This window comes from Microcaecilia unicolor, chromosome 9 (assembly GCF_901765095.1).
Source record: "Microcaecilia unicolor chromosome 9, aMicUni1.1, whole genome shotgun sequence".
NCBI classification, from domain to species: domain Eukaryota; kingdom Metazoa; phylum Chordata; class Amphibia; order Gymnophiona; family Siphonopidae; genus Microcaecilia; species Microcaecilia unicolor.
The window spans coordinates 181,495,947-181,521,565 of NC_044039.1; the positions used below are offsets into that span (position 1 = coordinate 181,495,947).

General features: G+C 43.0%; 2 protein-coding genes across 4 annotated transcripts in view; one reads left to right on the forward strand and one right to left on the reverse strand.

Moving 5' to 3' along the window:
- Positions 1 to 25,619, forward strand: part of BRF1 (BRF1 RNA polymerase III transcription initiation factor subunit) — a 329,398-nt gene that overhangs the window by 151,478 nt on the left and 152,301 nt on the right. For both annotated transcript variants that reach the window (XM_030214801.1, XM_030214803.1), the window contains exon 6: positions 18,404 to 18,553. In XM_030214801.1, coding sequence (XP_030070661.1) covers positions 18,404 to 18,553 — 150 coding nt within the window. The remainder of the gene's footprint in view (positions 1 to 18,403; positions 18,554 to 25,619) is intronic.
- On the reverse strand, positions 4,043 to 7,778 carry LOC115477742 (BTB/POZ domain-containing protein 6). Of its 2 annotated transcripts, XM_030214808.1 has the most exons (5): positions 7,689 to 7,778; positions 7,038 to 7,314; positions 6,594 to 6,684; positions 6,305 to 6,423; positions 4,043 to 5,327 (listed from the first exon to the last, which is right to left on the reverse strand). In XM_030214808.1, exons 2-5 carry the CDS (start codon positions 7,226 to 7,228, stop codon positions 4,295 to 4,297), a joined length of 1,434 nt encoding a protein of 477 aa, XP_030070668.1. In that variant the 5' UTR covers positions 7,229 to 7,314; positions 7,689 to 7,778; the 3' UTR covers positions 4,043 to 4,294. The 2 variants fall into 2 exon arrangements, with proteins under 2 accessions (XP_030070668.1, XP_030070667.1); XM_030214807.1 differs by having other exon boundaries at positions 7,038 to 7,695.

Consider the following 25,619-nt stretch of genomic DNA (forward strand, 5'->3'; position numbering starts at 1 on the left):
CAATTCACGTAAGGGGCCCCGCCAGAATAATATAACATCGTCAGTGAATCTCTTCCACATGGCCACTTTGCTGATCCATGGAGATGTATAAACATACTTCTCCTCGAACCGGGTCATATAGAGGCAAGCTAAAGAGGGCGCTACCAACGCCCCCATCGCTACCCCCTTGATCTGCCTATAAAATTTGTTGTCAAACTCGAAATAATTTTGACTTATGACCAAAGACATAAGTTGCTCTAACGCCTTAATTTTAGACTCCGGTATATGAATCCTAGCAAAGTGGTCTTTAGCAAGTTGTATAGCCTCACTCTGAGGTATATTTGTGTAGAGAGCGGTAACATCCAGGCCCACCATATAAAAGTCATCGCCCAACTGGGGCTTCATTCCCTCCAATAGCTGAATAAAGTGCATAGAATCCCTGACATATGAATCTGCCTGTTTTACCAAAGGATTAAGCAGCATATCCATATATTTAGCTATTGGCTCCAACACAGAGTCTCGGGTAGACACTATGGGCCGCCCGGGTGGACTTTCCAGTGATTTATGGATCTTCGGGACAAAATAAATGCAGGGAACTTTGGGACATGGGTGACACAGAAATTTCTGTTCTGCTTTAGTAAAAATTCCATCAAGCACAGCGGTATTCACACATTCCACAATCGCACCTTGCAGTCGTTTAGTAGGATCATGATCTATCAAGCTGCAATACTGAGCTTGACCCAAATGACTGTAAGCCTCCTGCATGTATTTGTCCCGGTCCATAACCACCGTAGATCCACCCTTATCTGCCGTTTGGATAATAATGCGCTGATCATTTGCTAACTGCTGTATACCCTGACGCTGAGTGTTGGAAATATTACTGCCATCATGAGTACATAGACCTTCTATCTTAGCTATATCAGTCAGTACTAACCTCTGGTAGGCTACTATAGATGGATCAATTACGCCTGGAGGTACCCATCAGGATCTATGTCCCTTAGGGACCAATTTGACACTGTTTTGATCATTGTTATTGGTGGTGCCAAAATGTAACCGCAATCTAAGGTCTCTAAAGAATCTATAGAGACCACGCCTGGTCTCAAAGGCATCATATCTATTTGAAGGTACAAATGATAATCCCTTGGCCAAAACTCCTTCCTGCTCCCCTGTCAATGTCACGCTAGAAATATTAATGATGTTATTTATTTCTTTGGAACTCCCTTTGTCTTGACTACTTTGCTCCCTTCTTTCTCTCCTACTGCGCCTATTGCCTGATCTGGAAGCCTTAAAAAAGAATCAGACATTCCATGGGCGGACTCAACTGGTTTCAAAGCACTAGCCTACTCCTCTACCAAAAGCTGGGGAATCAAAGACATTTTAATATTGGAAAAGTATTAATATTGTACAAGAGGCAATGTTTTAAACAGAAGGGAGGATGTAGAAACTCTGAGGGGAAGACTTGAACATGGAGAAGGTAGTGTATGCTTGAGATCCACTTCTAGAGGATACAGTGGAAACAAAAACAATAATAGAGTTAAAATATTCATAAAAATGGAGAATCCATAGTTGTAAGAGAATAGAAATGAATCCACATTGGGTAATTTGCAGAGAGCAGTAGTGATTTAACTGGGTTGTAAGAAAGCATAGAAACATGGTAGATTTTGGACATGCTTAAGGTAGATAGGTTTGAGAGGTTAGAAGGACATGGGCAGGGGAGGAATTGGTAAATCATTAGTGGGAAGACAGGATGGCCATTTTGATTTTTATCTGTTATGAAAATGGAATTGATGTGATCTTTGCCATGACTAAAGAATAAATAACTGTACAGAATGAAAATCAAATGAGAACTATATAAATACCCCATGACACAGGTGTTTATCTCTTCCAGTCTACATTCAGATGAGTTACAGAGACTATCCTGAAAGCATTTTATAAACTCTAATAGAAACTAGTGAGGTCATCTTTGTAGACTGGTGTATATAGATTGTTTATATTTTTGTGCAGATGTTGGCTATTATTCATTTTATCAGATGATCCCAGCATTAACTAGTATAGCTACTGTAGGAGGGTTTAATATTGATGCAAAGCTCTGGTAAGTCCAGCATTGATAAAGTACATCTGTTTTGTATGCAAATGTGCCATGCATATTCACTGTGGATATCTTAAAATCCAGACTGTTTAGGGGGTACAGGACTGGCTTGAACAACACTATTAGCTTTAATCTGTTTGTTTTACTACTCTGTGATGATACAGTGAATTCAGTAATCATCTTAAATTATGGTCTTCAATCTGTCAACAAATGGTTAAGACTGTATAAATCCAAGGACTGAAGCTCTGTGGTTGAACAGATTAGTCTCCCATCCACCACTCTTATTCCTAATCTGGAATTACAGTTAGGTAAGGTTGTCCCTTAAAAGTACAAATATGAAATTTGGAAAGTTGTATAAATTGCACACTCTTACAATGCACATAACTGCCAGTGTAGTCTGTATTTAAGTTACAGGTAGTAAAGCTACATATCTTTCGTAAGATAGCTCATGTAAGTTCAGTAATGCAGGTTTTTCTACCATCATATATGGGCTGTTGTAACCCTTTTGGTAGGTTTGCCAGTTAAATCCATAAACTAGAGTTGATCCAGAATAGTGCTGCTTGTGTTCGCTGGCTGTAGGGAAGGGAAATTTTGCATGCCCCTTTTCACATAAGAATCAAGGTGGACTATAGCATTTTTTGAATTCTCCCTCATCAGAAAAAATAATTCAGTGCGTCAGAGTCTACAAAGTGTGTGGATACATTAGGCAACAGGAGCAAAAGTGACTTGCTCCAAAGTCACAAGGTGTAGCAGTGGGAGAATGGAATTTGAACCCTGCTTGACAGACTAACCACTAAAGACTCATTCTGACACCCGAGAAAACCTTATGGGGGACGGGTGGAGAGGTGATGAATGATGGCTTAATTCCCAGCCTTTTTTCTACCTCCACAATGTTTGCCTATTACTTTACAACTGTAACTGTGTTGGACCATGCAACCAACAACTGTTTGCTGCATCCACAGTTGGCACTGCTTCTCCACTGTGCCAACTTATAGGGTTAAGTCCCCATGACTGCCATAGTCTGAGCAGGTTTGCAAGTGTGCTAGTACATTCATATATATTCCACTGGCAGTAGAAGCTATTTTTCCAACCCTGGTGCATTTAGACATATATGAAAGGATGTTCACTGGTTGCCAATTTAATAGTGGGAAAAAATGTAGAACTTTTAACTTGTTCTTAAGATTTAAAGGGGACTGCTCCTTTGTATCTGAAGACTTGTCAAACACGTTGTGTATATAAGATCTATAAGACTGGTGAATGTGGACTGCCTTTCTTGAACATCTGGTGATTATAGTAAAAGTGACAAAGTGGAAGAATTTTCCAGTGTGGCGGATTTTGTATGGAATTTACTGCCAATGGACGTTCACCATGAAGATAACTAGCTCAGGTTTAAAAAACCAACTAAAGCAATGCTTTTCTCAACCCAGTCCTTGAGGCATATCTAGTCCCATCAGGTTTTCAGGATATCCAGAATGAATATGCATGGAGAGATTTGCATACAGTCCCTCTTTGGTTTGCAAATCTCTCATGCATATTCTTTGTGAATGCAAACCTGATGGGATGAAGTGTGCATCTAGGTTGAGAACCACTGTAATAAAGCATGGCTGTATATACTACAGTGTGTAGGACAGTTTAAGAAATAAAAAAAAAGTTTAATGCCTCTTTTGGATAGCTATGAATAATTAGTAATGATATTACACTTTGTATTTTAGGTGTTTGCATTTTTATATCTGTACTGTTTTGCAGAGATTTGGGACACATCAAGCCAATCAGGGTTTCAGGATATCCACAATGAATATGCAAGAGAACAAGCTGCTTGCAAAGGCTCTCATGCACATTCACTGTGGATATCGGAGGACTGGGTTCAGAACCCCTGATAGATTACAATGTTTGGCTCTTTTTTCAGCAACATTTTGGAAAACCAGAAAAACAAATGTTCAGAAATAAAACCAAATACTTGTTTTGTACATTGCATGAACCAAATGCAAATTTGTTTTCCAAAGTTAATATACAAAATAAATACATATCTGCAGTTTTACAGACATCTACTGCTGAGCGCAGTCTTAATTAAAATAGCTTAACAATAAATAATACAATTGTAGTGCATTCCTTCACTCAGACTTTGAAGTGGATAGTTTAGTGTAACATTTCATACTGCGGAAGAGTTAAAAATACAATTCCTTTAGTGTGCATTGCAGTAATGGAATGTGATGACAATGATATGCATCATGCATAGAAAATGAGTTCAGGTATTTGTCCTCCTTGTACTCCAGTGCCATTGGTACTGTCTGATGAGCACTGAAACTGGAATGTTACTTTTCCACACTGAACTTCTGTCATTCCCTCTTGTCCAAAATAACTAAGCTCACTGCCATCAAGGATAGCACTCATGTTGTAAAATGTGTCTTGTTCAACCTGCACAGGGTGTTCGAACCACACTGAGAAGGTATTGCTGGAGCCATCAGAAATAAATTTTGTTAGATTTTGAGCAAGCACAAGTCCCTGACGCTTCAGTTCAATTTTGACAGTGTACTCTGCTTTACCACAGCTTGAGCCATATAATCCTAGTCCTGCCATAAATATCCTTTTATCGACGGCAAATTGGATGCTATCACAGCGACCTCGATATCTCCACTGATTGCTGCGGTATGCGGAGGATTGAAATCTGTGACATTTTTGTGGTACAAGACCTTTTCTTTTTGTGAGTGGAAATTCTAGCTTGGGCTTATTGGTAGCTGTATACCACAAGAATATGTTATGTGTTTCCTCTAACGTTAAAATGTCCGATTGGGCAGCTCCGTTGGCAAATTCCTCCAGTGTCATAGTTGGAACCCGTACCAAATATAAAGATTTTCCTAGCACTTTCCTTTTGTTCCTTGGTGTGATGGGCAGCCCTTGTCTCCTACATTCAGCCTCCGCCCAGTTGAGAACAGACTCAAAAACTACTGCTTCTTTTGTGTTCAGTGTTTCACGAGTCACAATAATCTCTAGAGTTTGCTGGTCTATTTCGCAAAAACCTTCTGACTTCAGTGCTAATTCTGCTTGAGCATCAATTACTTCCCAACAGCGCTGGGTCAATTCTGGCTCCTCAAAGAGTCTGCTCTGGGACAGCAGAACACAAGCATTCTTGGCCTCCAAACTTGTCTCCAGGAAGTTGACGCAAGCCTTGGCCAAAGCAGGTACAATGTATTTCTTGGCAGCATATAAAGTAGCAAGCACAGTGTCTGCTCCCAAGTCAATCTCATCACTGTACATGTACCTAGAAAAACAATAAAAATTTAAATTATTTTTTTAAAGCGCTGAAATGCAATAGCAATGTAAGAGCCACTTTAAAATAATGCAATAATTCCAACAGTACTGCACCGTTCTGGGTGCCATTTAAAAGAACAAACTCATAAAAGGCAGGGGTCCCCCCCCCCCCCCCCCAATGTTTGACAAGAAGGGCTACATTGAACATCACTGTGAGGGCTAGGAAGGGTTCCTCCTTGTCTGTTAAAATGCTGGAGAAGAGAGAGGCAGGGGCCAGGACTCTTAGGAGTTTGGCAGATATACTTTAAGAAACAGCCTTTCTTTTCCCAGCATCTGCTGCTTTCTTCCTTCCACTCCCTCAGCATCTGCCCTGATGGCATGTTGCCTGCTCACCTGAAAGAATATATTTTGATTGCGTTCAGAGTTGTTACATATACAGTAGATATTTCCCAGAAGGCTTATACTTAATTTGTGCATGAGATGGTGAAGTGCCCTGCTCAAGGTTACAATGTAGTGCAACATTGGAAAACAGACAAGCACCATAAGCATTGCTTTAGGGCCCATGTCCTTTCCTTTTTCTGCTGTTCATGATGCACAGGTCAGCAGGAAAAGAAGTTCAACCAGCCAGATTTTGTCTTGAGGTGGGGCAGCAGTAAAGCAACCCCCACTTCTGCCACAGGCCCCATAAAATTCACCTGCAAGTTCTAGTTTGGCAACTCCTTTAGGGAGGCATCGGCTAGTAAGAGGGAAATGCAGAACGTTACTTTAATATTGGATTCAGTATACTACCATATTATCCTTGTGTGTTGGCTCTGAAGCTTTTTCTTTAATTGCAGGACAGCTTCATATTTGTATCTAGGTAACAAAACTAATTCAGCTTTTGAGGTTTTATTTAGCTCTGCTGAGAACAGTTTCTAGGGGGAAGCTTAAGATTGATGTACATTTCATATGCAGATTTAGTTTTGTAGGCTTGTAATGATCACTTACTTCAACAGAATTAGAAAAGCTGCAGGTTCCACATCTGGTATATGGATTTCAGATTTTACTTCTGCTAGATCACCATAAAACATAGCATAGAAGACGGAACTACCCACTGCCAAAACATACTGTAAAAACAAAGGCATATTTTGTTACTGCTAGTTACAGCCTACATTTTAATTTATATATTTTGAGAGAAATAAAGATTGTTTTAAATATCAAACATTATTAGGCTGTAGTGTAATCAAAATCTTGTAAGCTAAAGGTTAAATATTAAGCTGGCAAGGGCTTAACAGACCTTATGTGCAGGAACCCTCTTTGATGCTCCCGGTGGGCCCACAATGAAACATATATCAGCCATGAGTTCGTTGTTGAACATCAGTGCATTCCTTAAAAAACAAAACAAAATACCCAGTGCAGTATTTTTCAGACGTAACTCAAGACCATTGGACGTATAATGTTAAAACTCTAAGTAGTAAGATATTATTTAACATTTACCTATCTACATCTCTTAGGTGATCCATACTCTCTGCTCAACCCCATTCCCAGTCATGAGCACCACATGTGCGATTTTGCGTATGCCCGAATCCGAATTTGTAAATAAACACTGCTTGCTTGGGGGGGGGGGGGGGGGGGGAGATGTCACCTGTCCTTTTAGCATTAAAGGGCAGAGGCAAGAGTTGGAACTGTAGACAAGGTGGTATAAGTTGATGCTGCTAGGCTGGCCCTGCATTAATCTTACCTTTCCCGCAGGGTGGGATGGAAGGACTGCCAGTTGGTGCTCTCGATTATGTTGTTGTTAAGGTTTTGCCGTTGTGGTGGTGGCGGAGGGCTCTGCTGAAGGGCGGCGTTCTTGGTTTTGGTCGTCACTGCAGTACTGTTACTGTTTGTAATATTGGAGTTTGCGCTGCCTGGGTAAACTTCTGCAGCCATTTTCTTCAGAGACAGGGGTACTATTTCATAGCATGCTGGAACTTTGCCGTTTGGCTTCACGCTCTTTTTGGACTGCCTTAAGGTTTCTGGAAGCAGAAGAAAAAAAGTCAAACACTTCATGATCCTGCCATGGAAGCAATCATAAGATAATGGCATGAGAAATAAAAATAATTCAGTTTTAAGTGCTAGTCCATCTGTCCATAAATGATATTAAGGATTATTTTTCCTTCTAAAATATTGTGTGAATTAGCCGCAGAATTATATAGCAGCTTTATTTCCAAGATATTCAGCGATTTTAATTTGAGGTATCCTCTGCCTCCGTGAAACTGATTGGCAGATCTAGTGTTGTGACTGCAGGCAGGATAAAGAGTAGTAACCACAGACCTTAGAAACTTAAGCGACCGGTTAGCAGGAAAATGGTAGCGATGTAATGTTTACTTCTGATGAGTTTTGTGCTTACATCATCTGCTTTTTAATCTAGGTAGGTCGTCGGGATTTTTTACGGCTGCTTTCCCGAAGATGTCTTGCACTCCTCCTCAGGCAATCCCTGTGACCCTTGGCCTTGTTTCTTGAGCTGCTTCTGGTAAAAAAAAAAAAACCCCACTGGTCAACTGTCTTGCAGCAGAGTATGCGATTTGCTTTCGGGGTGGCTGCCCTTCCCTTTATTTGCTTTTTTGAACCTTGGTTCCTTTTGTTGTTGAGTGCCTCGGCGTCGGACTCTGCTTCTTGACTGTACTTGTCCGCTTCTGCGTACCTAATTAGCCTCCGCCTGCTTGAAATAGTGAGCCCTGACTGGGAACGTCACGCCTCGGGGCTCCAATGGGAAGGGACTGTGGGGGCGGGGAATGACGAAAGCTGAGCTGGAAGCACAGACTATCTGTCATAGTCATTCTTTAGTTTCTTATCCCCACCCCATCATCTCTCTTCCCTTCATAAGCTGCTTCTTCCCGTTCCCGACACAACAGCCTTACAGTGGAAGCTTAAGTGCAGGCTGGCAGGGTGGTTGCACCCCCTGAGCGGGAGTTGAAATGTTTAAATATAGTAGCACAAAATAAAGTGTGTAGAGTAGACACCGTTGCATCAGGTACGGTATAAGAATATAAAGCAACCAACCTAGTGGTTAGGGTGGTGGACTTTGGTTCTGAGGAACTGAGTTCGATTCCCACTTCAGGCACAGGCAGCTCCTTGTGACTCTGGGCAAGTCACTTAACCCGCCATTGCCCCATGTAAGCCGCATTGAGCCTGCCATGAGTGGGAAAAACGCAGGGTACAAATGTGAAAAAAAAAATAGAGAGGAGTGGAGCAGTAGCCTACTGGTTAGTGCAGTAGACTGATCCTGGTGAACTGGGTTCCATTGCCACTGTAGCACAATGTGACTCTGGGCAAATCATTTAACCCTCCATTGCTTCATTTACAAAATAAGTACCTACTACTACTACTATTTAACATTTCTAAAGCGCTACCAGGGTTACGCAGCGCTGTACAATCTAACAAAGAAGGACAGTCCCTGCTCAAAGGAGCTTACAATCTAAAGGACAAAAAAGTGCAGTCAATCAAATTGGGGGCAGTCTAAATTTCCTGGATAGGTGCCGAAAGCGACATTGAAGAGGTGGGCTTTGAGCAAGGATTTGAAGATGGGCAGGGAGGGGGCTTGGTGTATGGCCTCAGGGAGTTTATTCCAAGCATAGGGTAAGGCGAGGCAGAAAGGGCGGAGCCTGGAGTTGGCGGTGGTGAAGAAGGATACTGAGAGGAGGGATTTGTCCTGTGAGCGGAGGTTACGGGTAGGAGCGTAAACTGCTTTGATTGTAACCACAGAAAGTCCCATTCCTTTCCCCATAAGTGCAGTAAAGTTGCAAAGATTTAACTTGCTTCTGACTTTCAGATCTAGTAGCTCTTGTGTTTGAACTCTTCTATTATTACTTTGAGTTATCTAGAGAAAATAGAAAATAACATAGCCTAGTCCCTGGTCCAAAAAAAAAGAATAGTACCTCAGTTCTGGGAGTAGGAATGAACATTTTTTGTTTGTTTATTTAGATTTTGCTCACACCTTTTTCAGTAGTAGCTCAAGGTGAGTTACATTTAGGTACTCTGGATATTTCTCTGTCCCAGGAGGGCTCACAATCTAAGTTTGTACCTGAGGCAATGGAGGATTAAGTGACTTGCCCAAGATCACAAGGAGCAGCAACTGGCCACCTCTGGATTGCAAGACTGGTGCTCTAACCACTAGGCCACTCCTCCACTTTTTTGTTGTACAATTTCCTTTTTCAGTGGTGAAAGTAAAGAGGGAGGTGATAATTTCAACTTCAAAGCTCTAGGCATAGGACTGCAAGTTAAAGGAAGGTATTTTTACGTCGCCCGGCCTGGCAAATTTGCCATAGAAAAAACTAGAGCTTTAAGGAGTGCGAGCACCTTCCTGCCTACCTTGCGAACGCGCCTACCTCCGTTTCGCTTTTTCTGCGTGAGGAGCAGCTGCTTTTTGTGGTGGATCCACACACGCCCGGTTAGTGCATGTCTTTGTTTTTGAGTGCATTTCAGCGATTTTCTACTTGCTCCCTTTTGCCTTAAAAAAAAAAAAAAAAAAAGGCCTTTATTTTTTTAGTTTTTGCTCTGCATATAAGTTTCCTTTATTTTTCGACATGGGCCGTTTTTAGGTCTGCCTGGTTGGGTTTCTTTCTTTTGTGCCTTTTCCCCCTTTTTTCAGGGACCATCGTGTCTTTTGATTTGGCTGGTGCGTTTTTTTCCTTCCATGTCCATAAAGACTCCCAGTGGCTTCAAGCATTGTACTCGGTTTAACCAGACCATCTCGGGGGAGGACACCCATTCTTAGTGTCTTCAGTGCCTTGGCCCCGACCATAGCCCTGCCAACTGTGTCCTCTGCCTTCATATGAAAAAGAGCAGCCAGGTTTCTCGAGACACTCAGCACACGAAGACTTTTGGAGCAAGATCCGGTTCAACATCAGCGTCGAGCGTTGCACCGACATCGGGAGTTCAGGTAGGGATGGCCGCTTCGAGGCCCCCTGACACTGGGAGCAGTGAGGCATTGAGTGAGTCTCCACCTGTCTCGAGGCCTTCTGCTTTGCAGGCCCGCCGGGACCATCCATTGTCAGACCCGACCCCAAGGTGACGGGAGCATTCAACGTAGTCCTTGTCGGCACTGAGGAGCATGGGTGACGTGCATCGAGTGAAGGCCAAGAAGCATCATCACCGATCTCCCTTGTTACATGGTGCCGGGAGCTCTGGGGTGCTGAGGGATTTGGAACCTGAGAAGCGTCGACGCCGGGAGGACTGCTCCCCCTTTGTCCAGGAGGTGCTGATGTGTGTGTGTCTCCAAGCAACCAAGATCCTGCTCCTGCACCGGCGCCAGCAATTCCAAAGCCTGTGCCTCAGCCGACGGCACAGTCTTTCCTGATGGTGGCCCTCGATGAGCGTATCTGGGCCTTGCTCCCTGAGCTTCTGGACAGCCTTTTGCAGTGATGTGTGTCAGTATCAGGGTGTTTGCGCTTACCATATCTCCTGCTGCATCCCCATCTGGCTCTCAGCCAGCAGTGCGGCTCCTGATGCCGGTGCCGCTTGCAGCACTGGTGTCAACAGCCACCCAGGCCAGCACCCTCTCGACGTCGGTGGAGGAAGCTTCTCCAGAGTCTAGACGGGAGCCAGTTTCTCGACGCCGCTCCCGATAACGAAGCAGGCCTGGTCTCTGACATCCCTTAGGGAAGTGCTATCCGACAGCGAAGAGGAGCACTTATGGGAATCAGAAGAGGATCCTAGGTACTTTTCCTCTGATGAGTCCTATGGGATTCCATCTGAGCCCTCCCCTCCACCTGAGAGGAGACTGTCTCCACCTAAGAGCCTCTCTTTCACCTCTTTTGTGCGGGAAATGGCTGTGACCATTCCATTCCCCATAAATGTGGAGGATGAGCCCAGGGCTAAGATGCTCGAGGTCCTGGACTACACCTCTCCACCTAAGGAGGCAGTGACGGCTCAAGGCCGCCTTCATATGGAACTGGGCATCCCCTCTGTCCCTGTGGTCCCCCAAGAAAATCGACACCCAGTATAGGATCCACGATGAACCTGGGTTTGTGAGGTCCTAGTTACCTCATGATTCCGTGGTGGTGGACTCCGCTCTCAAGAGAACCAGAGTACTAGGGACTATGCCTTGGCTTTCCCAGGCAGAGAAGCTAGAACCCTGGACTCTTTTGGGAGAAAGATGTATCAGGCCTCTATGCTTATTGCCTGTATCCAGTCATACCTCTGTGAGGCAGCTGTCAGATTTGGTCGATGCGCCCCATCCGGAGCAGGCCAAGCCGTTTTGCTAGTTGGTCAAGCAGCAGAAGGTGTGTCGCAAGTTCTTGGCCAGGGGCCTGGATGCCACTAATACTTTGTAAGTGGCATACAGGATCTCTGCCCAAGGTATAGCGATGCGTAGACACTCATGGCTGCGTGCTTCTGACCTGGAACATTCTGTTCAGCAGAGGTTGGCGGATGTCCCTTGCCAGGGGGATAACCTTTTTGGAGAAAAGGTTGAGGAGGTTGCTGACCAAATCAAGAAACATACAGATACTATATCTTCTCTCTCCCGCTGGGCGTCCTCTGCACCTCTGCATTTGCCTCCTCATCTAGGAGGTATTCTGGCAAGTCGCGGAGTGCTCCCTATTACTGTTCTAGGCGTAGATACACTCCTGCGGCTTGCCAGCCTGCTCAGGCTCTGTTCCAGCATGTTTGTTCATGTCAACAGCGTGTGCCTAAGGCCCCTGCTGCTCCCCAGCAAAAGCAAGGGATGAGCTTTTGACTGACTCCAGCAGTCCTAGATGACTTACCTGTTCATGAAGTGCCCAAAGCTTTTAATGATATTCTAGACGAAGCTGAGTTATTAAATCTTAAGATTTCAGATGTGTTGGACTATGGTAAAATTATGTCTTACCTGATATTTTTCTTTCCTTTAACTCCAGCAGATGAATCCAGGAACTGGTGGGTTAAGTCCGGAACACATGAACTCCCAGTATGCGTAGCGACGCTGCAACTACTACTACTACTACTACTACTACTACTATTTAGCATTTCTATAGCGCTACAAGGCGTACGCAGCGCTGCACAAACATAGAAGAAAGACAGTCCCTGCTCAAAGAGCTTACAATCTAATAGACAAAAAATAAAGTAAGCAAATCAAATAAATTAATGTGTACAGGAAGGAGAAGAGGAGGGTAGGTGGAGGCGAGTGATTACAAGTGGTTACGAGTCAAAAGCAATGTTAAAGAGGTGGGCTTTCAGTCTGACATATGTTGGTGGGTATGGCACTTGATCAACACCACAATGTTGACCTACACTTAAGACAGTGTTTTTGGTGGCCATAACTTCGGCTCAAAGGATTTCGGAGATTCAAGCTTTGTCTTGCCGAGATCCTTTTTTGCAGTTTTCTGAAGCAGTGGTGTCGATTTGGACAGAGCCGTCATTTCTGCCAAAAAGTGGTTTTGGCTTTTCATGTCTCAGGCTATTTATCTTCCTTCCTTTCGATGAGAGGATTATCTGGAAGAGTTTGCGTTACTTCGTTTCTTGAATGTGCGGAGAGCCTTGTTTAGATACCTGCAGGTTTGTAACGAATTTCATCACTCGGATTATCTCTTTGTGCTCTTGGCTGGCTCGAGGAGAGGTGAGGCGGCTTCTAAGGCTTCAGTTGCTCTATGGATTAAGGAGGCCATTGGGGTGGTGTATATGTTACATGGCTGGTCGCCTCCAGTGGCCCTGAAGGCCCATTCTACTCGAGCACAGGCGGTTTCTTGGGCGGAGGCGTCTACCTTATCTCTGGAAGAGATTTGTTGGGCGGCCTGTCATATTTTTGTGTCCCGTCATACTTTTGCGAAGCATTACAGATCAGACGTGTCTGCTCGGGAAGATGCGAGATTTGGGATGGGAGTGTTGGTGCGGGGAGCGTCGGCTTCCCACCCTACTTTAGGGATTGCTTTGGTACATTCCACCAGTTCCTGGATTCATCTGCTGCAGGTGACAAGGTAAAATTATGTCTTACCTGATAATTTTCTTTCCTTTAACTACAGCAGATGAATCCAGGATCCCTCCCTAGCTTAGCCGACTGTTTTCGTTTTCCGCGGGGAGTAGATGGTTTTCATTCCGGGTTCTTTTTTGCAGAGTTCAGACAGATATGGGGACATGAAACGGATTCCTGTTTGTGGAACAAGTGGAAGTTTGTTGTTTGGTTCTCTGTTTTTAATAGTGAGGATGGTTTTTTATTTGTTTTGTATTCTTGCCTTGGTTACTGCTTATGAATGACATACTAACTGAGAAAGGGGCTGGCTGTCTGGCATCACTGCCTTCACTTTGTTTATCTCTATCTCCACCTGCTGGTAGACGGACTTAACCCACCAGTTCCTGGATTCATCTGCTGGGGTTAAAGGAAAGAAAATTATCAGGTAAGACATAATTTTACCATAGTCCAACACATCTGAAATCTTAAGATTTAATAACTCAGCTTCGTCTAGAATATCATTAAAAGCTTTGGGCACTTCATGAACAGGTAAAAATGCCAGAGAACACAGTTACTTTACCATGCGGTGAACATCTTCATTCTCATGTATATGCTGCAGTTAGTCCATTATATTGCACATTTCTCCATACGAACTGAGTCAAGTGGAAAAAACATCCCTGAATATTGACATCTGGGAGTTCCTCCTCGAAGTCTGCTTTGGAAGCAAGCTCTAAATCCATAATATAAGTTTCTGGAGCTAAATTATAGCGAAATATCTTTTAATAAAGCAAAAAGACGAGAATCCGTAGCTTGAGTTTTATCAGGCAAGATTGCATTATAATCCAACGAGGTACTTAAACTACCATTGCAACACTGTTGGTTGTATTTCCAGTTCAAAGTGGACTTGTTTTTCTGAGAGAAATGGTAAGAAAAACCGTTTAGGTATATTTTGACTCGCCTATAGAGAACTTATAATCTCCATGTCCCCGACCAGCATGGCTGCCTTGCTTAACCTATGGGCCCCTTTAAGAGATACTTAGTCACGTGATCCACGTTTAAGTGTCACAGGTGTTTATGATGTACGCTCAAGTGACACACACTGAAATGTTACACCTGACAAACTGACACACGTTGAAGCTGTCACATGCTATTGTGTCAGCTGTGGTTAAGTGTTGCATGCTCAAATGTCTTACGCTCAAGTGACCAACAACGCAGTATGATCATTGCGCTTTTTAGTTTAGGTCTGATCATCCAGATAGTGTCTAAATGTCTCTTGTCTCTGGATAATTTTCTGGCCTGCTCTCTGCACTCATAACATGATCCGAAAATATATGGATGTGGATTAGGAATTGGTTATTGGACAAAAAACAGAGGGTAGGGTTAAATGGTAATTTCTCTCAATAGAAGAGGGTGAACAGTGGAGTGCTGCAGAGATCTTTACTGGGACAAGTACTATTTAACATATTTAATGATATGGAAATCGGAACCACGAGTGATGTGATCAGATCTGCAGATGATACAAAACTATTCAAGGTTGTTAAAACACCTGCGGACTGTGAAATATTGCAGGAAGAGCTTAGGAAATTGGAAGACTGGGCATCCAAATGGAAGATGAATTTTATTGTGGGCAAATGCTAGGTGATGCACATTGGAAAGAATAATCTGAATCATAGTTAACTGATGCTAGGGCCCGCCTTGGGGGTCAGTGCTAAAAAAAAAAGATCTGTGTGTCGTTTTAGATGATATGCTGAAATCTTTTGCTTAGTGTGCGGCGGCAGCCAAAAAAGCAAACAGGAGGTTAGGAATTATTAGGAAAGGGATGGTGAATAAGACCGAAAATATTATAATGCCTTTGTATCGCTCCATGGTGTGTTTGCACCTTGAGCATAGGTGCCGACTCCATGGGTGCTGTGGGTGCTTGAGCACCCCCAATATTTTCACCCGCCGGAAGTTGGAACCGAAAGTTCCCTTCCCAGTCAGCCCGACCTGCCCGTTGCCCGCCCTCTTCTCCCTCAACAGTCCTCCGCTGGTCTGCCCTCGCCTTCCTGCGTGCCACCCAGAATTTTAAAACTCGTCTTACCTTGGGGTCCCGGTGGCAGCAGTGAAAGGCGAGAAGGGAAGGCTGAAGCGCCGAGCCTACTCGCCTTTCATTGCTGCCTCGGGGAGCCCAAGGTAAGATGAGTTTTAAAATTTTGGGCGGCAAGCAGGAAGGCGAGGGCGGACCGGCGGAGGACTGTTGTGGGAGACGAGGTCGGGCTGGGGTTGGGACTGGCACTTGGAGGGGGGAGGCCTGGAACTTGGAGGGAGGGCAGGCCTGGAACTCGGAGGAGAGGGAGAGAGGGCCTGGAACTCGGACGGGGGAGCGGGAGGGGGGAATGCGCCACCTGTTAAAAAAAAAAAAAAAAATTTTTTTTCAGTACCCCCCCAATCATTTTGAAAAGTTGGCTCCTATGACCTTGAGTATTGCGTTCAGTTCTGGTTGCCGTATCTTTGGTTAATATAGTAATTGTATATGAATGTATGAATTGAAAACTGTATTTCCTGGAAATGTCCAGTTTCTTTATAATGTGATCCACATTGAACTGCAAAGTATATAGTAGAATACAAGTAATGTTGTTAATGTTAATGAAGGGACTTCTTTATATCAAACTACTATCACAGAAGCCTCCTGCATTATGAGATCTTAATGTCATCCTTAAAATGCTTTGAAGCTGCCATTTAAGCTAATGGAATCTGCTTTGCTTGCCAGAATAGGCGGTATAACAAGTTCATAATGAACAATAAACAATATATATATCATCCAGAAAGTACTCTTTTTAGTAGCTGTTACCTTGGTTAGAAGAATAATTCAGCTTCAAACCTTAGTTACCAGTGAGTCATATATTCAGTTTCATCATAACAAAGTAATTCTTTAAACTTATGTCAATTTTTTTCCAAAGTAGTAACTTTTCCATGTTAATGAAGAAATAATGGGCTATTCACTGATATTCAGGTGCACTTAACTGGTTAGTGCCACTGAATATCACCACTGACTGCTAAACTCAAAGCTAACTGTTTTGTGGGCACTTCATGGGTGGAGTTGGCACTTGTACAAGGTAAGTGCTGATATTCAGTAATTATAAGCCTAACCCCCTATTTACTAAGCCACGTGCTAATGCCGACACAGCCCAAGCACTTTGAATGAGCTGCGTCGGCATTGCCACATGGCAGCCGCTAGCGCAGCTTAGTAAACAGGGGGGTAAGTTTGGTGGTCAAATCAGACTGCACAAAAGTCAGTCCCATCTTTATACTGCATCACTTATGCAGTTAAGTGCTGTATATCCCCCCCCCCCCCAAAAAGCTCCCCACCACAGGGGCGTAGCCAGACTTTGGTGGGAAGGGGGTCCAGCGCCTGAGGTGAGGGGGCACATTTTAGCCCCCCACCCCGGCGCCGCCGACCCCCCCCCCCCCCATTGCTGACCCGCCACCACTTTTGACAACCTCCCGCCCTTTCGACCCCCCCCCCCACCACGCGAACCCTCCCCCACCGTCGCCTACCTTCGGTTTTGCTGGCGGGGGGACCCTAATCCCCGCCAGCAGACGTCCTCTTCGTCCTGTAGTGAAAGTCTTCGTTCTTCTGTTGCATGCTGATGTCCTGCATGCACAACATGCAGGACGTCAGCATGCAACAGAAGAACGAAGACTTTTTTCACTGTCTGTAGGACGAAGAGGACGTCGGCTGGCGGGGATTGGGGTCCCCCGCCAGCAAAACCGAAGGAAGGCGACGGCAGGGGAGGGTTTGCGGGGGGAGAGGGTCGTCGGGAGAGGGGTCCAGGAGGAAATCTATGGGGGCCCAGGCCCCCTCAGGCCCCACGTAGCTACGCCACTGCCCCACCACCGAGTGAATATCGACCTCAATGCTTCTTAGCTTCTTTCCACAGCCTTAAAATAATCCATGTGAGAGAGCCTTTCATACTCTCTGCATTACAGGCTCTCACTGTCTCTAACAGAATCAGAAATCTATGCAACTCTTTCTCTCCTTTTGATCTTAATAGAGGCATTTGTCGTCAAGCAAACTTTAGCAAATTGGCTAGCATTCTGCATTCAATTCTTTTATGGATCAAATGGTGCTCCTCTAAATATTAACATAAAATCTCATTAGATGAAAGCCACTGCAGCTACTGTAGCTCTGCTGGATACTGTTCGCAAGGCGCCATTTATCGCTCATTGCTGCTTGGAGGAGTCCATAGTAAGAGACTGTGCATTTGGTTGAGCTATACTGGCTGTTCTTTCGGTATCAACTTGTAGTTCACAGTTGGGCAAACCTGATCCTAGAAGTCAAACTCTTGTCAATGGAGAAAGTATTGTTCAGTTCACTTGTATAAGATGTTTTTCACAGTCAGCGGGATTGATCTGTCACACAATCCCTCCCAACTTTGTGAGAGTTGTATAAATTTTTGAGCTACAGATCCAGCTGAGGAAAAGAGAATGCTATTCACAGGAAGGGCTGCACATTCTCAGAATCTTACCTTAAGTTCTGAGAACTGGGAGAGCTGTTCCATACTGATGATAAAGATGCATCCACTTGTGTGCCTAATAATTCCTGCTGGTTATAGAAAGCACTTCTTACAGGTGAGCAGCATGCTTTTTAAAAAACCCTCTGTGAATAATGAAAGTAATGAAACAGTGTGGCAGTTTTTCACCATGTTTATTATTATTGTCGTGTTATTAAAAATGTTTTTGTAGAGGACTTATAATGTTTGTCCAAGTACTAATTATATTTCTATGTTGACCAACTTATGCCTAATTATTAACAGAAGTTATATCAATGTTACTACATGGCAGTATTTTCCTCATTTCCAGAGGGTTACAATCTCAAAAGTTAATAACATTTCAATACCCTATTTTAAATATTGAAACATGCCGTGCTGGAAGAGTTTCTTCATCCGTTAGGAATATGACTGTTTTCTTTATATGAATGAAGTAAATATATAGGTTCTTAATAGAGAGTGAAACAATCATGAAATCTATAAAGACAGAGTTTTAATGTTCAGGTTGGTGGCTTGTGCTGTTTTTTGCCTGCTGTAATCAGGGAAAGAGGGAGTTTTCATATTTTGAGCTGTTGCTGTTTCTACATTGTAATTTAAAATAAAAAATATTGAACTAAAATAAAATAGTGGTCATGAATTTTTAAAAGAATGTAACTTGTTTTATTGCAGACCCATGTTTGTATATTCCTCGATTTGCACATATGTTAGAATTTGGGGATAAGAACCATGAAGTGTCAATGACAGCTCTAAGACTATTACAGAGGATGAAGAGAGACTGGATGCACACAGGACGCCGGCCCTCAGGACTTTGTGGTGCAGGTATGTAAAGCAAATGAACAAATATTCTGAGTTAAGAAAAAAAAAAAAGCATCTGGAATTCAATGTCCTTCTGCCATCTGGCAGTCAGTATATGGAAGCATCTTTAGCATAAAGACTGGTGGTGATGGTACAGGAGTAAGTAGTCAGGACCTTTTTCTCTCTAGATAAAGCCACTTCACTCTTTTGGGCATTTACAGTTGCCTAGGAGGTGATCACATGTTCCCACTGTTAGGTTTAGGGAAAGCCTCTGAGATGGCAACTGATATGGTAAAATAGGGTATAAGGAAAGTAAAGAGTTAGGGTCGTAAACAGCTTTACACTGAAGGGCTAAGTTAGCTCATCCCATTTTCATAGTACAATGCGGCTACTGCTCATTATTCTGTATATAGAATCTGATCAAACTGTAATTTGCAAGTCTATGGTAACTCATTTTTCATGGAGATGACATTTTGTTTTTGATTGTTCCCCCCACCCAAAAAAAAAAAAAAAATGACCCTGGCTCAGTTATATTGGCACTGGTGTGAATAAACAAGTATGCAGATGTACAGAGCCCCTTAAAGGCAAAGGATACCATATGTGATAAACAGCTGAGTGGTCCAAGGGCTCACAAACCCAGTGCTTCCAGGGAAGAAGCCTGACAAAAGCTTCTACCAAAGGTGGGCTATAAGGTTCCTGTGATACTGTGAGCGAGGGTTGAGGGCAGACCTTCAAAATAACACAGCCGGACAAAGTTGTAAAGTAAGGCAAGCACTTTATTCACGTAATCCTGAAGCCTGTTAATTTACAGGATCAGGTAAAGTCTCTTTAATTCTGTGAAAAATCTCAACATGAGACTGTGGCTGACAGGGCCTAAACCACAGTCCATGGCATGTGTCTGCCATGCCCCGAACACAGTTTTTAAGCTTCTCGCTAGGTTTCCATGTCTGGCTCCAGCCAGACCTTAGAGCAAGGCTTCTAAGTCTTCAAATCAAAAGGTTGGCTTACCTCAGACAGGTCACCATATGTAGCTAAATGTATGTTGTAAAAGCATATGCTGGGGCTTCAGTTCTTCCTTCCCTGGGCCACCTGAAAACAATAGCAAAAGATTATTAGAAATAACACTGCCTATGCGTGGACCATCTGTAAAAAGTCAAAAGCTGTTCCAGTTGGATAGGCAGTGCCTTAAAAGGTGGAAGACAAAAGATTTTTTTAAACTTATTTGACAGCTTTTGTCAGGCTTCTTCCCTGGAAGCACTGGGTTTGTGAGCCCTTGGACCACTGCCGAGGAGCGGCAGTGGCAGGCAAGGTCACCTTCAAAGCAGAGACGAGGCAAGGCTGGACTGGGACCCCGGACTGGAGTTCTGCACTGGAATACGTAGGACTGGAACGCACCAGACGGGTGCGCACTGGACTGGTACACACTGGAGTGGAGCCCACTGGACTGGAACACACGGGACCGGAACCCGCTGGACAGGAACACACTGGACCTAAGCTTCACCTACGCTTAGCCACCGTTCCCTGAGGGTTGAGCCCTCAGGTTCGGGCAGCCGGCAGGGCTTACAGAAAAACCGGAACTGGAACTAGCAAGCAGGAACAACAGGAATCAGGATACAGAAGTGCCCCCAGGCATCTAGGCGAAAGCAAGGCAGACAGGCAGGGAATGTCCGGGTTCCGGCAATAGTCAGGTCTGGCCACAGGCAGAGAATATCCGGGTTCAGGCAGTAGTCGGGTCAGGCAGCAGGCAGAGAGTAGTCAGATTCAGGCAATGGTCAGGTCAAGTAGCAAGACTGTGGCTGGAGCTCCAGTAGCAAGGAGTACTGGCAGCGGACAGGACTAGGGCTGAAGCTCCAGAAGCAAAGGAAAACACACATGGGGAAACCAGAAAGCTAAACACAAGAAAACTAGTAAAGCTGTACACAAGCTAACAAGAAAGCTATGCCCAAGCTAACTAGTCACAAGCTAGAAACTCACACTAAGCAGAACACAGGAGAACTAGTAAAGCTGTACACAAGCTAACAAGCAAAGCTATGCCCAAGCTAACTAGTCACACGCTAGGAACTCACACAACACACCAGAGAACTAGTAAAGTTGTACACAAGCTAACAAGCAAAGCTATGCCCAAGCTAACTAGTCACACGCTAGGAACTCACACAACACACCAGAGAACTAGTAAAGCTGTACACAAGCCAACAAGAAAAGCTATGCCCAAGCTACTAGTAACAAGCTAGAAACTCACACTGAACTGGACAAGGTAGCAGTGCACAGAGCACTCTAACATACCAGGGACCTTAGACGATGCAAAGGCAAAGACTGCAGTCTCTAAGTGATTAATAAAGCCCTTCCAACACCCGAGGAGCAGCTGCAGCCATCAGTAAGCAACTACGGAGGCTGTCCAAGCACAAACAAGAGAGACAAGTCCGGCAGCCTGGAAGAACCGGACCAGTCTGGGCTAAAGTCTGGAACGGGTAGGAACAGTAAGACAAACTATGGCAGCCAATGGCTCTGGCCACCAGTGGGTGAGAGGAGCACAAACCAAGGAGCAGGCAGAGCGCACACAGAACATAGAGAGACTTAGAATACCTAGGTGCAGCACAGAGGAGCAAATTGAGCCAGGCTGGAGACAGAGGTAGAGCTAACTCAGGCAGGACCCCCAGGTGCAGTACAGTGGAGTAATTAGAGCCATGCTGGAAGCAGCCAGCACACAGAAGGAAAACTACTCCAGAAAGGATAGGCAGAATCCAGCTTAGACGCTGACCCCCAGAAATAAGGTAAGTCTGAGGGTGGTCACTGCCACAGACGTGACAGCTTTTGAATTTATTTGAAAGCTTCCCATATGTAGATATAAATATCAAATAAAAACTGAATATCACATAGCAAATAAAAACTGAATATCGCTAAAACAGCTTCATAAATTATTGTAGCTGGTAGAAACAGCACTAATGAAGGTTGTATTTATTCTCATTTTTCTATACTGTTCAATACAGTAATATATGGCCAAATTTCAGTGAGGATATCCTGTATACTGATGGGTTCATCTTAACTGTTGTTGTAATCTGCCTTGGGAAACCTGGTGTTATCAAGAGATTGGAAGTAAAATTAAACTTTCATTTTATTGGGGCACACGGAATCACATCTTCACCTCTTCTCTTGTGTACAAATGGATTATTGTGTTTTGAGCGTGTTTCAGGGACAAGTGGTTTTCATAAGTCAAAATAAAAATAAATATTTTCTTTCATGCAGATCTCTCATTTTTTAAATATAACTAAATTGGCTGTAAGCCCTGTTTTAATTTCCCCCTCTTGGACCTCTTTCTGACTCCAGATCACACGGGGGACTAAAGATACCTATTTTACATAACAGGTTCTGCATGGTTTCTCCAACCTCCATTGTCACCCAATCACAAGGAGGTCTGCTCTGGGTTTGCATTAGGGGCTGTAATAGAATTCTAATTCCCATAACTACTGCTTTCTGTCTTCCTGGATCTAGGTATACTCTGTGCCATTTATGTTCCCAGATAATGCTCATTAAAATTCTGTCTAAGTTTCTCCAGAAACTGAGTGTATGTGATCTGCCTTGTAAACTAAATGTAAGGTAAAGAGAAGATAGAATAAAGACAGAGATAGGTTTAAATAGATAGATACATTTTATTTCTTACCCAAAGACAAGTCTTCAAGTTGGTACAAATACAGACATCAGACTTTAATCAGGTACATTCAGCAGACAGATTCTTGGTACAATCGGACAGAGCTTCGCCGTCTGAGATAAGCGTTGGGGCAGACACCAAAGCTATGGCAGATTGTCCCCTCTTTTATACACAACCTCTCCATAGAAGTCAATGGTGGGAAACCTAGCTCTCAATTTCTGAGATGATACGTTCCCACGCGGGCTTATCAGTATGTTTTGGGAACAAGTTCTTTTTTTCACATCTCATTTCTGAGACACCTGTTCCCTGTTGCAATAGTTTTCACATACTTTTCACACCATCTTAAGAACTCTGTATAACCCTGTATAACCTCTGCTGCCTTTTATACAAAACTCATAGACTCCATTTTGTTCATCTGATTTAAAGTGACAGCTGTACCAGTTTGTGTCAGAACTCATGGTTCAGACCTGCTTTTTACAGATATTTGGCCTAGTCAGTACTTTAGTTATCTTAGGCTTCATAGCCTTGGCCCTCACTATTCCAGTGGTAGATCCAAAGCTAGGCCATATATTAACAGCCCCTAATGCAGTCCATTGGTTTTCTTATATTTTGTCCTTGTGATGACCTATACTGTGCCAAAACCAGAAATACAGTCAGACAGACTAATAGAATTCAGTAACATCCAAAACGTATTAATTAGCATTATAATTGTGTTCACATTTGGGTAGTAACTGAAAAATATGCTGTTATCAAATCATATTAGGAAGTTTGACATTGACTTGGTTAACTTCTGCTGAATATCAACCAGCTAATAGTTTTAAGGCTAGATTTTGTTTGCTGAGCTCATGCTGACTCATTTTCCCTCAACTAGATTTGTTCCTCTTTGATTAATTTTAAAGAAGAAGCTAAGAAATGATTTACTCTGGTCTTACAACAAGGACATTCCATCAACCTATGCATCACCATTTGGAAAACATAAATGCCATACTGCTGCTTTCCCTTAGCCATCATTATTCCCGGGACTCATCTATATATAAACACACAGCTGGGAGACGAAGATTAACCCCCCCCCCCCCCCCAAAACAAAACAAAACAGTCTTTTACAACCAAACAGACTTGAAGAAATAAATATAGATCACAGAACTGGAAAATGTATAGATCACAGAACTGTTAGCACATTTAGATTGACTCTGAACTTCTGCATGAAGGTAGCTCTGCCCTCATTCAGTTTTTAAATAGTAGTAATAATATTAAGTGCATTTTTATAATATACTACTGTATTCCACAAACCAAAGGGAGCAAGTTACAACAAACTATCTTTCTCTTTTGATCTAGGCACGAGAAAAAAAATATTATAATGCTCCCAGGTTTCAACCTAATTCATGTTTAATGTAGATATAAATGTAATATATTAGTAAATAGTTATATAGGAACTGAATGTTGAGCATCAAATTCTCATAACGTCATCTGTTTTAGTGGCCCTTTACCAGGAGAAAGCAATCTGTGCACGAATATAACACTTGCTAGGATGTCCCTATAAGGCGTATTTTCAAAGCACTTAGACTTACAAAATTCCATAGGTTTCTGTACTTTGAAAATAAGCCTTCCCAACTAGCCCCTCCAAATGATACGCTGATTACGATTTATAACAAATTACTACTCTACCTATGAAAAGTTATTCTGTTGTTATACGTCCTCTGTGTACATCCGTATACTGCACAAGCTGGCATGTTTGAAAATATAAGTGAGATTAAATAAAAATATTACCAACGATAAAGAGCGACAACGTGATGCAGCAGCTTATAGGTTTGTTTGCTTTTTTTGAGTGTACGTGGATGATGGCTGTGCAGGGGAGAGGAAACATACAAATCTAATTGGCTTCAACATTTTGACGTCATGCCATTTCTTATTCTCAATCTAACCTCCTTGGACTCAGCTCTACTCTGTCCCTGCCTTGTATATTTCTTGCTTCCTGACCTTTTGGCTCCACCCCTTTTGTCTCACTGGCTTTCTGGGCAGGACTAGTGGTTTTAAGGTGGTTCAGACTACCGGGGGACTGTTCGGAAAGGTAAGGGGCAGTGTTCTATAAACACCCTCACAGTTCCTATCTGTGCAAAGTTTACAGAAACTGCAGAAACACACGCAGATGCAGCAGTGTCTCCTCTTGAGTTGATTTTTACAAATCGTCCACTAATGGTTAATTGGAGTGATTTTTATAGAACTGCACTTATTGAAAATAAAGCTTCAGAATATGTAACCTAGCAGAATGACACAGAATTGCAAATTAGAACCACTCAGTTCAGGCTGTCTTGCTGCCTCTGACCATAAGTCTTATAACTTCAACATTTTAATATTATTAATTTTAAATTGATAAGCCAGCATTTAGCAGTAACATCAAAATGTCTTAAAATAATTAATACAATGCACATAATCAATTGAAAGCATTTTTGATGGTTAAAATATTGAAACCCACATTCCCCTCCCCATCACACTTCACTAAACCAGACTCCAGAAAATGAATCAAAATAGCTGCCCCCTCAGTGGATGTTTGTTGACCCTCAAAAGCTTGTTCAGAAATACAGACTTTGAGCAAGTTACAGAATCACAAATAAGTAGGTTGTTTACTTCTAGAGGCAGCTGGTTCCATAGTGATGGGCTCACCCTGCTAAAGACTGAATTTAATGCATGGATTCTAGTTTACCCAATCTCATTTGAGGTACGTAAGTATTGCCATACTGGGACAGACTGAAGGTCCTTCAATTCCAGCATTCTGTTTCCGACAGTGGCCAAACCAGGTTACAAGTACCTGTCAAGATCCCAGAACAGTACAATACATTTTGTGCTGCTTATCCTAGAAATAAGCAGTGGATTTTCCCCAAGTCCGTTTTAATAATGGTCTATGGACTTTTCCTTTAGGAAGCAATCCAAACCTTTTTTTAAACCCCGCTAAGCTAACGGCTTTTACTACTTTCTCTGGCAACAAATTCCAGAGTTTAATTACACACTGAGTGAAGAAAATTTTTTTCTGATTCATTTTAAATTTACTACTTTATAGCTTTATTGCGTGCTCCCTAGTCCTAGTATTTTTTTGGAAAGAGTAAACAGACTATTCATGTCTACCCACTCCACTCATTATTTTATAGACCTCTGTCATACCTCCCCTCAGCCATCTTTTCTCCAAGCTGAAGAGCCCTAGCAGCTTTAGCCTTTCCTCATAGGGAAGTCGTCCTATCCCCTTTATCATTTTTGTCCCCCTTCTCTGTACCTTTGAAGCAAACCGAAAATTTAGTGATCAAAACACATTTCACTGAATATATAAGAACACTGAGATTGTTCATGTTGAAGATTACTTAAATTAGCATAGGATTCCATTGCTGGAAAGATCTGAGGGGAAGACAAATATATGAAACAATGCAAGACTTTGAATGAGATGATATTCTCCTT

What these genes read in the sequence shown, in the direction of transcription:
- LOC115477742 (XM_030214807.1), bottom strand. Translation starts at nt 7,384, where the DNA reads ATGCCATTATCTTATGATTGCTTCCATGGCAGGATCATGAAGTGTTTG. An exon ending in CATCCCACCCTGCGGGAAAG is followed by an intron (nt 6,685 to 7,037) that starts GTAAGATTAATG and finishes TTGTTTTTTAAG; the next exon opens with GAATGCACTGATGTTCAACA. An exon ending in GCTTTTCTAATTCTGTTGAA is followed by an intron (nt 5,328 to 6,304) that starts GTAAGTGATCAT and finishes TTGTTTTTCTAG; the next exon opens with GTACATGTACAGTGATGAGA.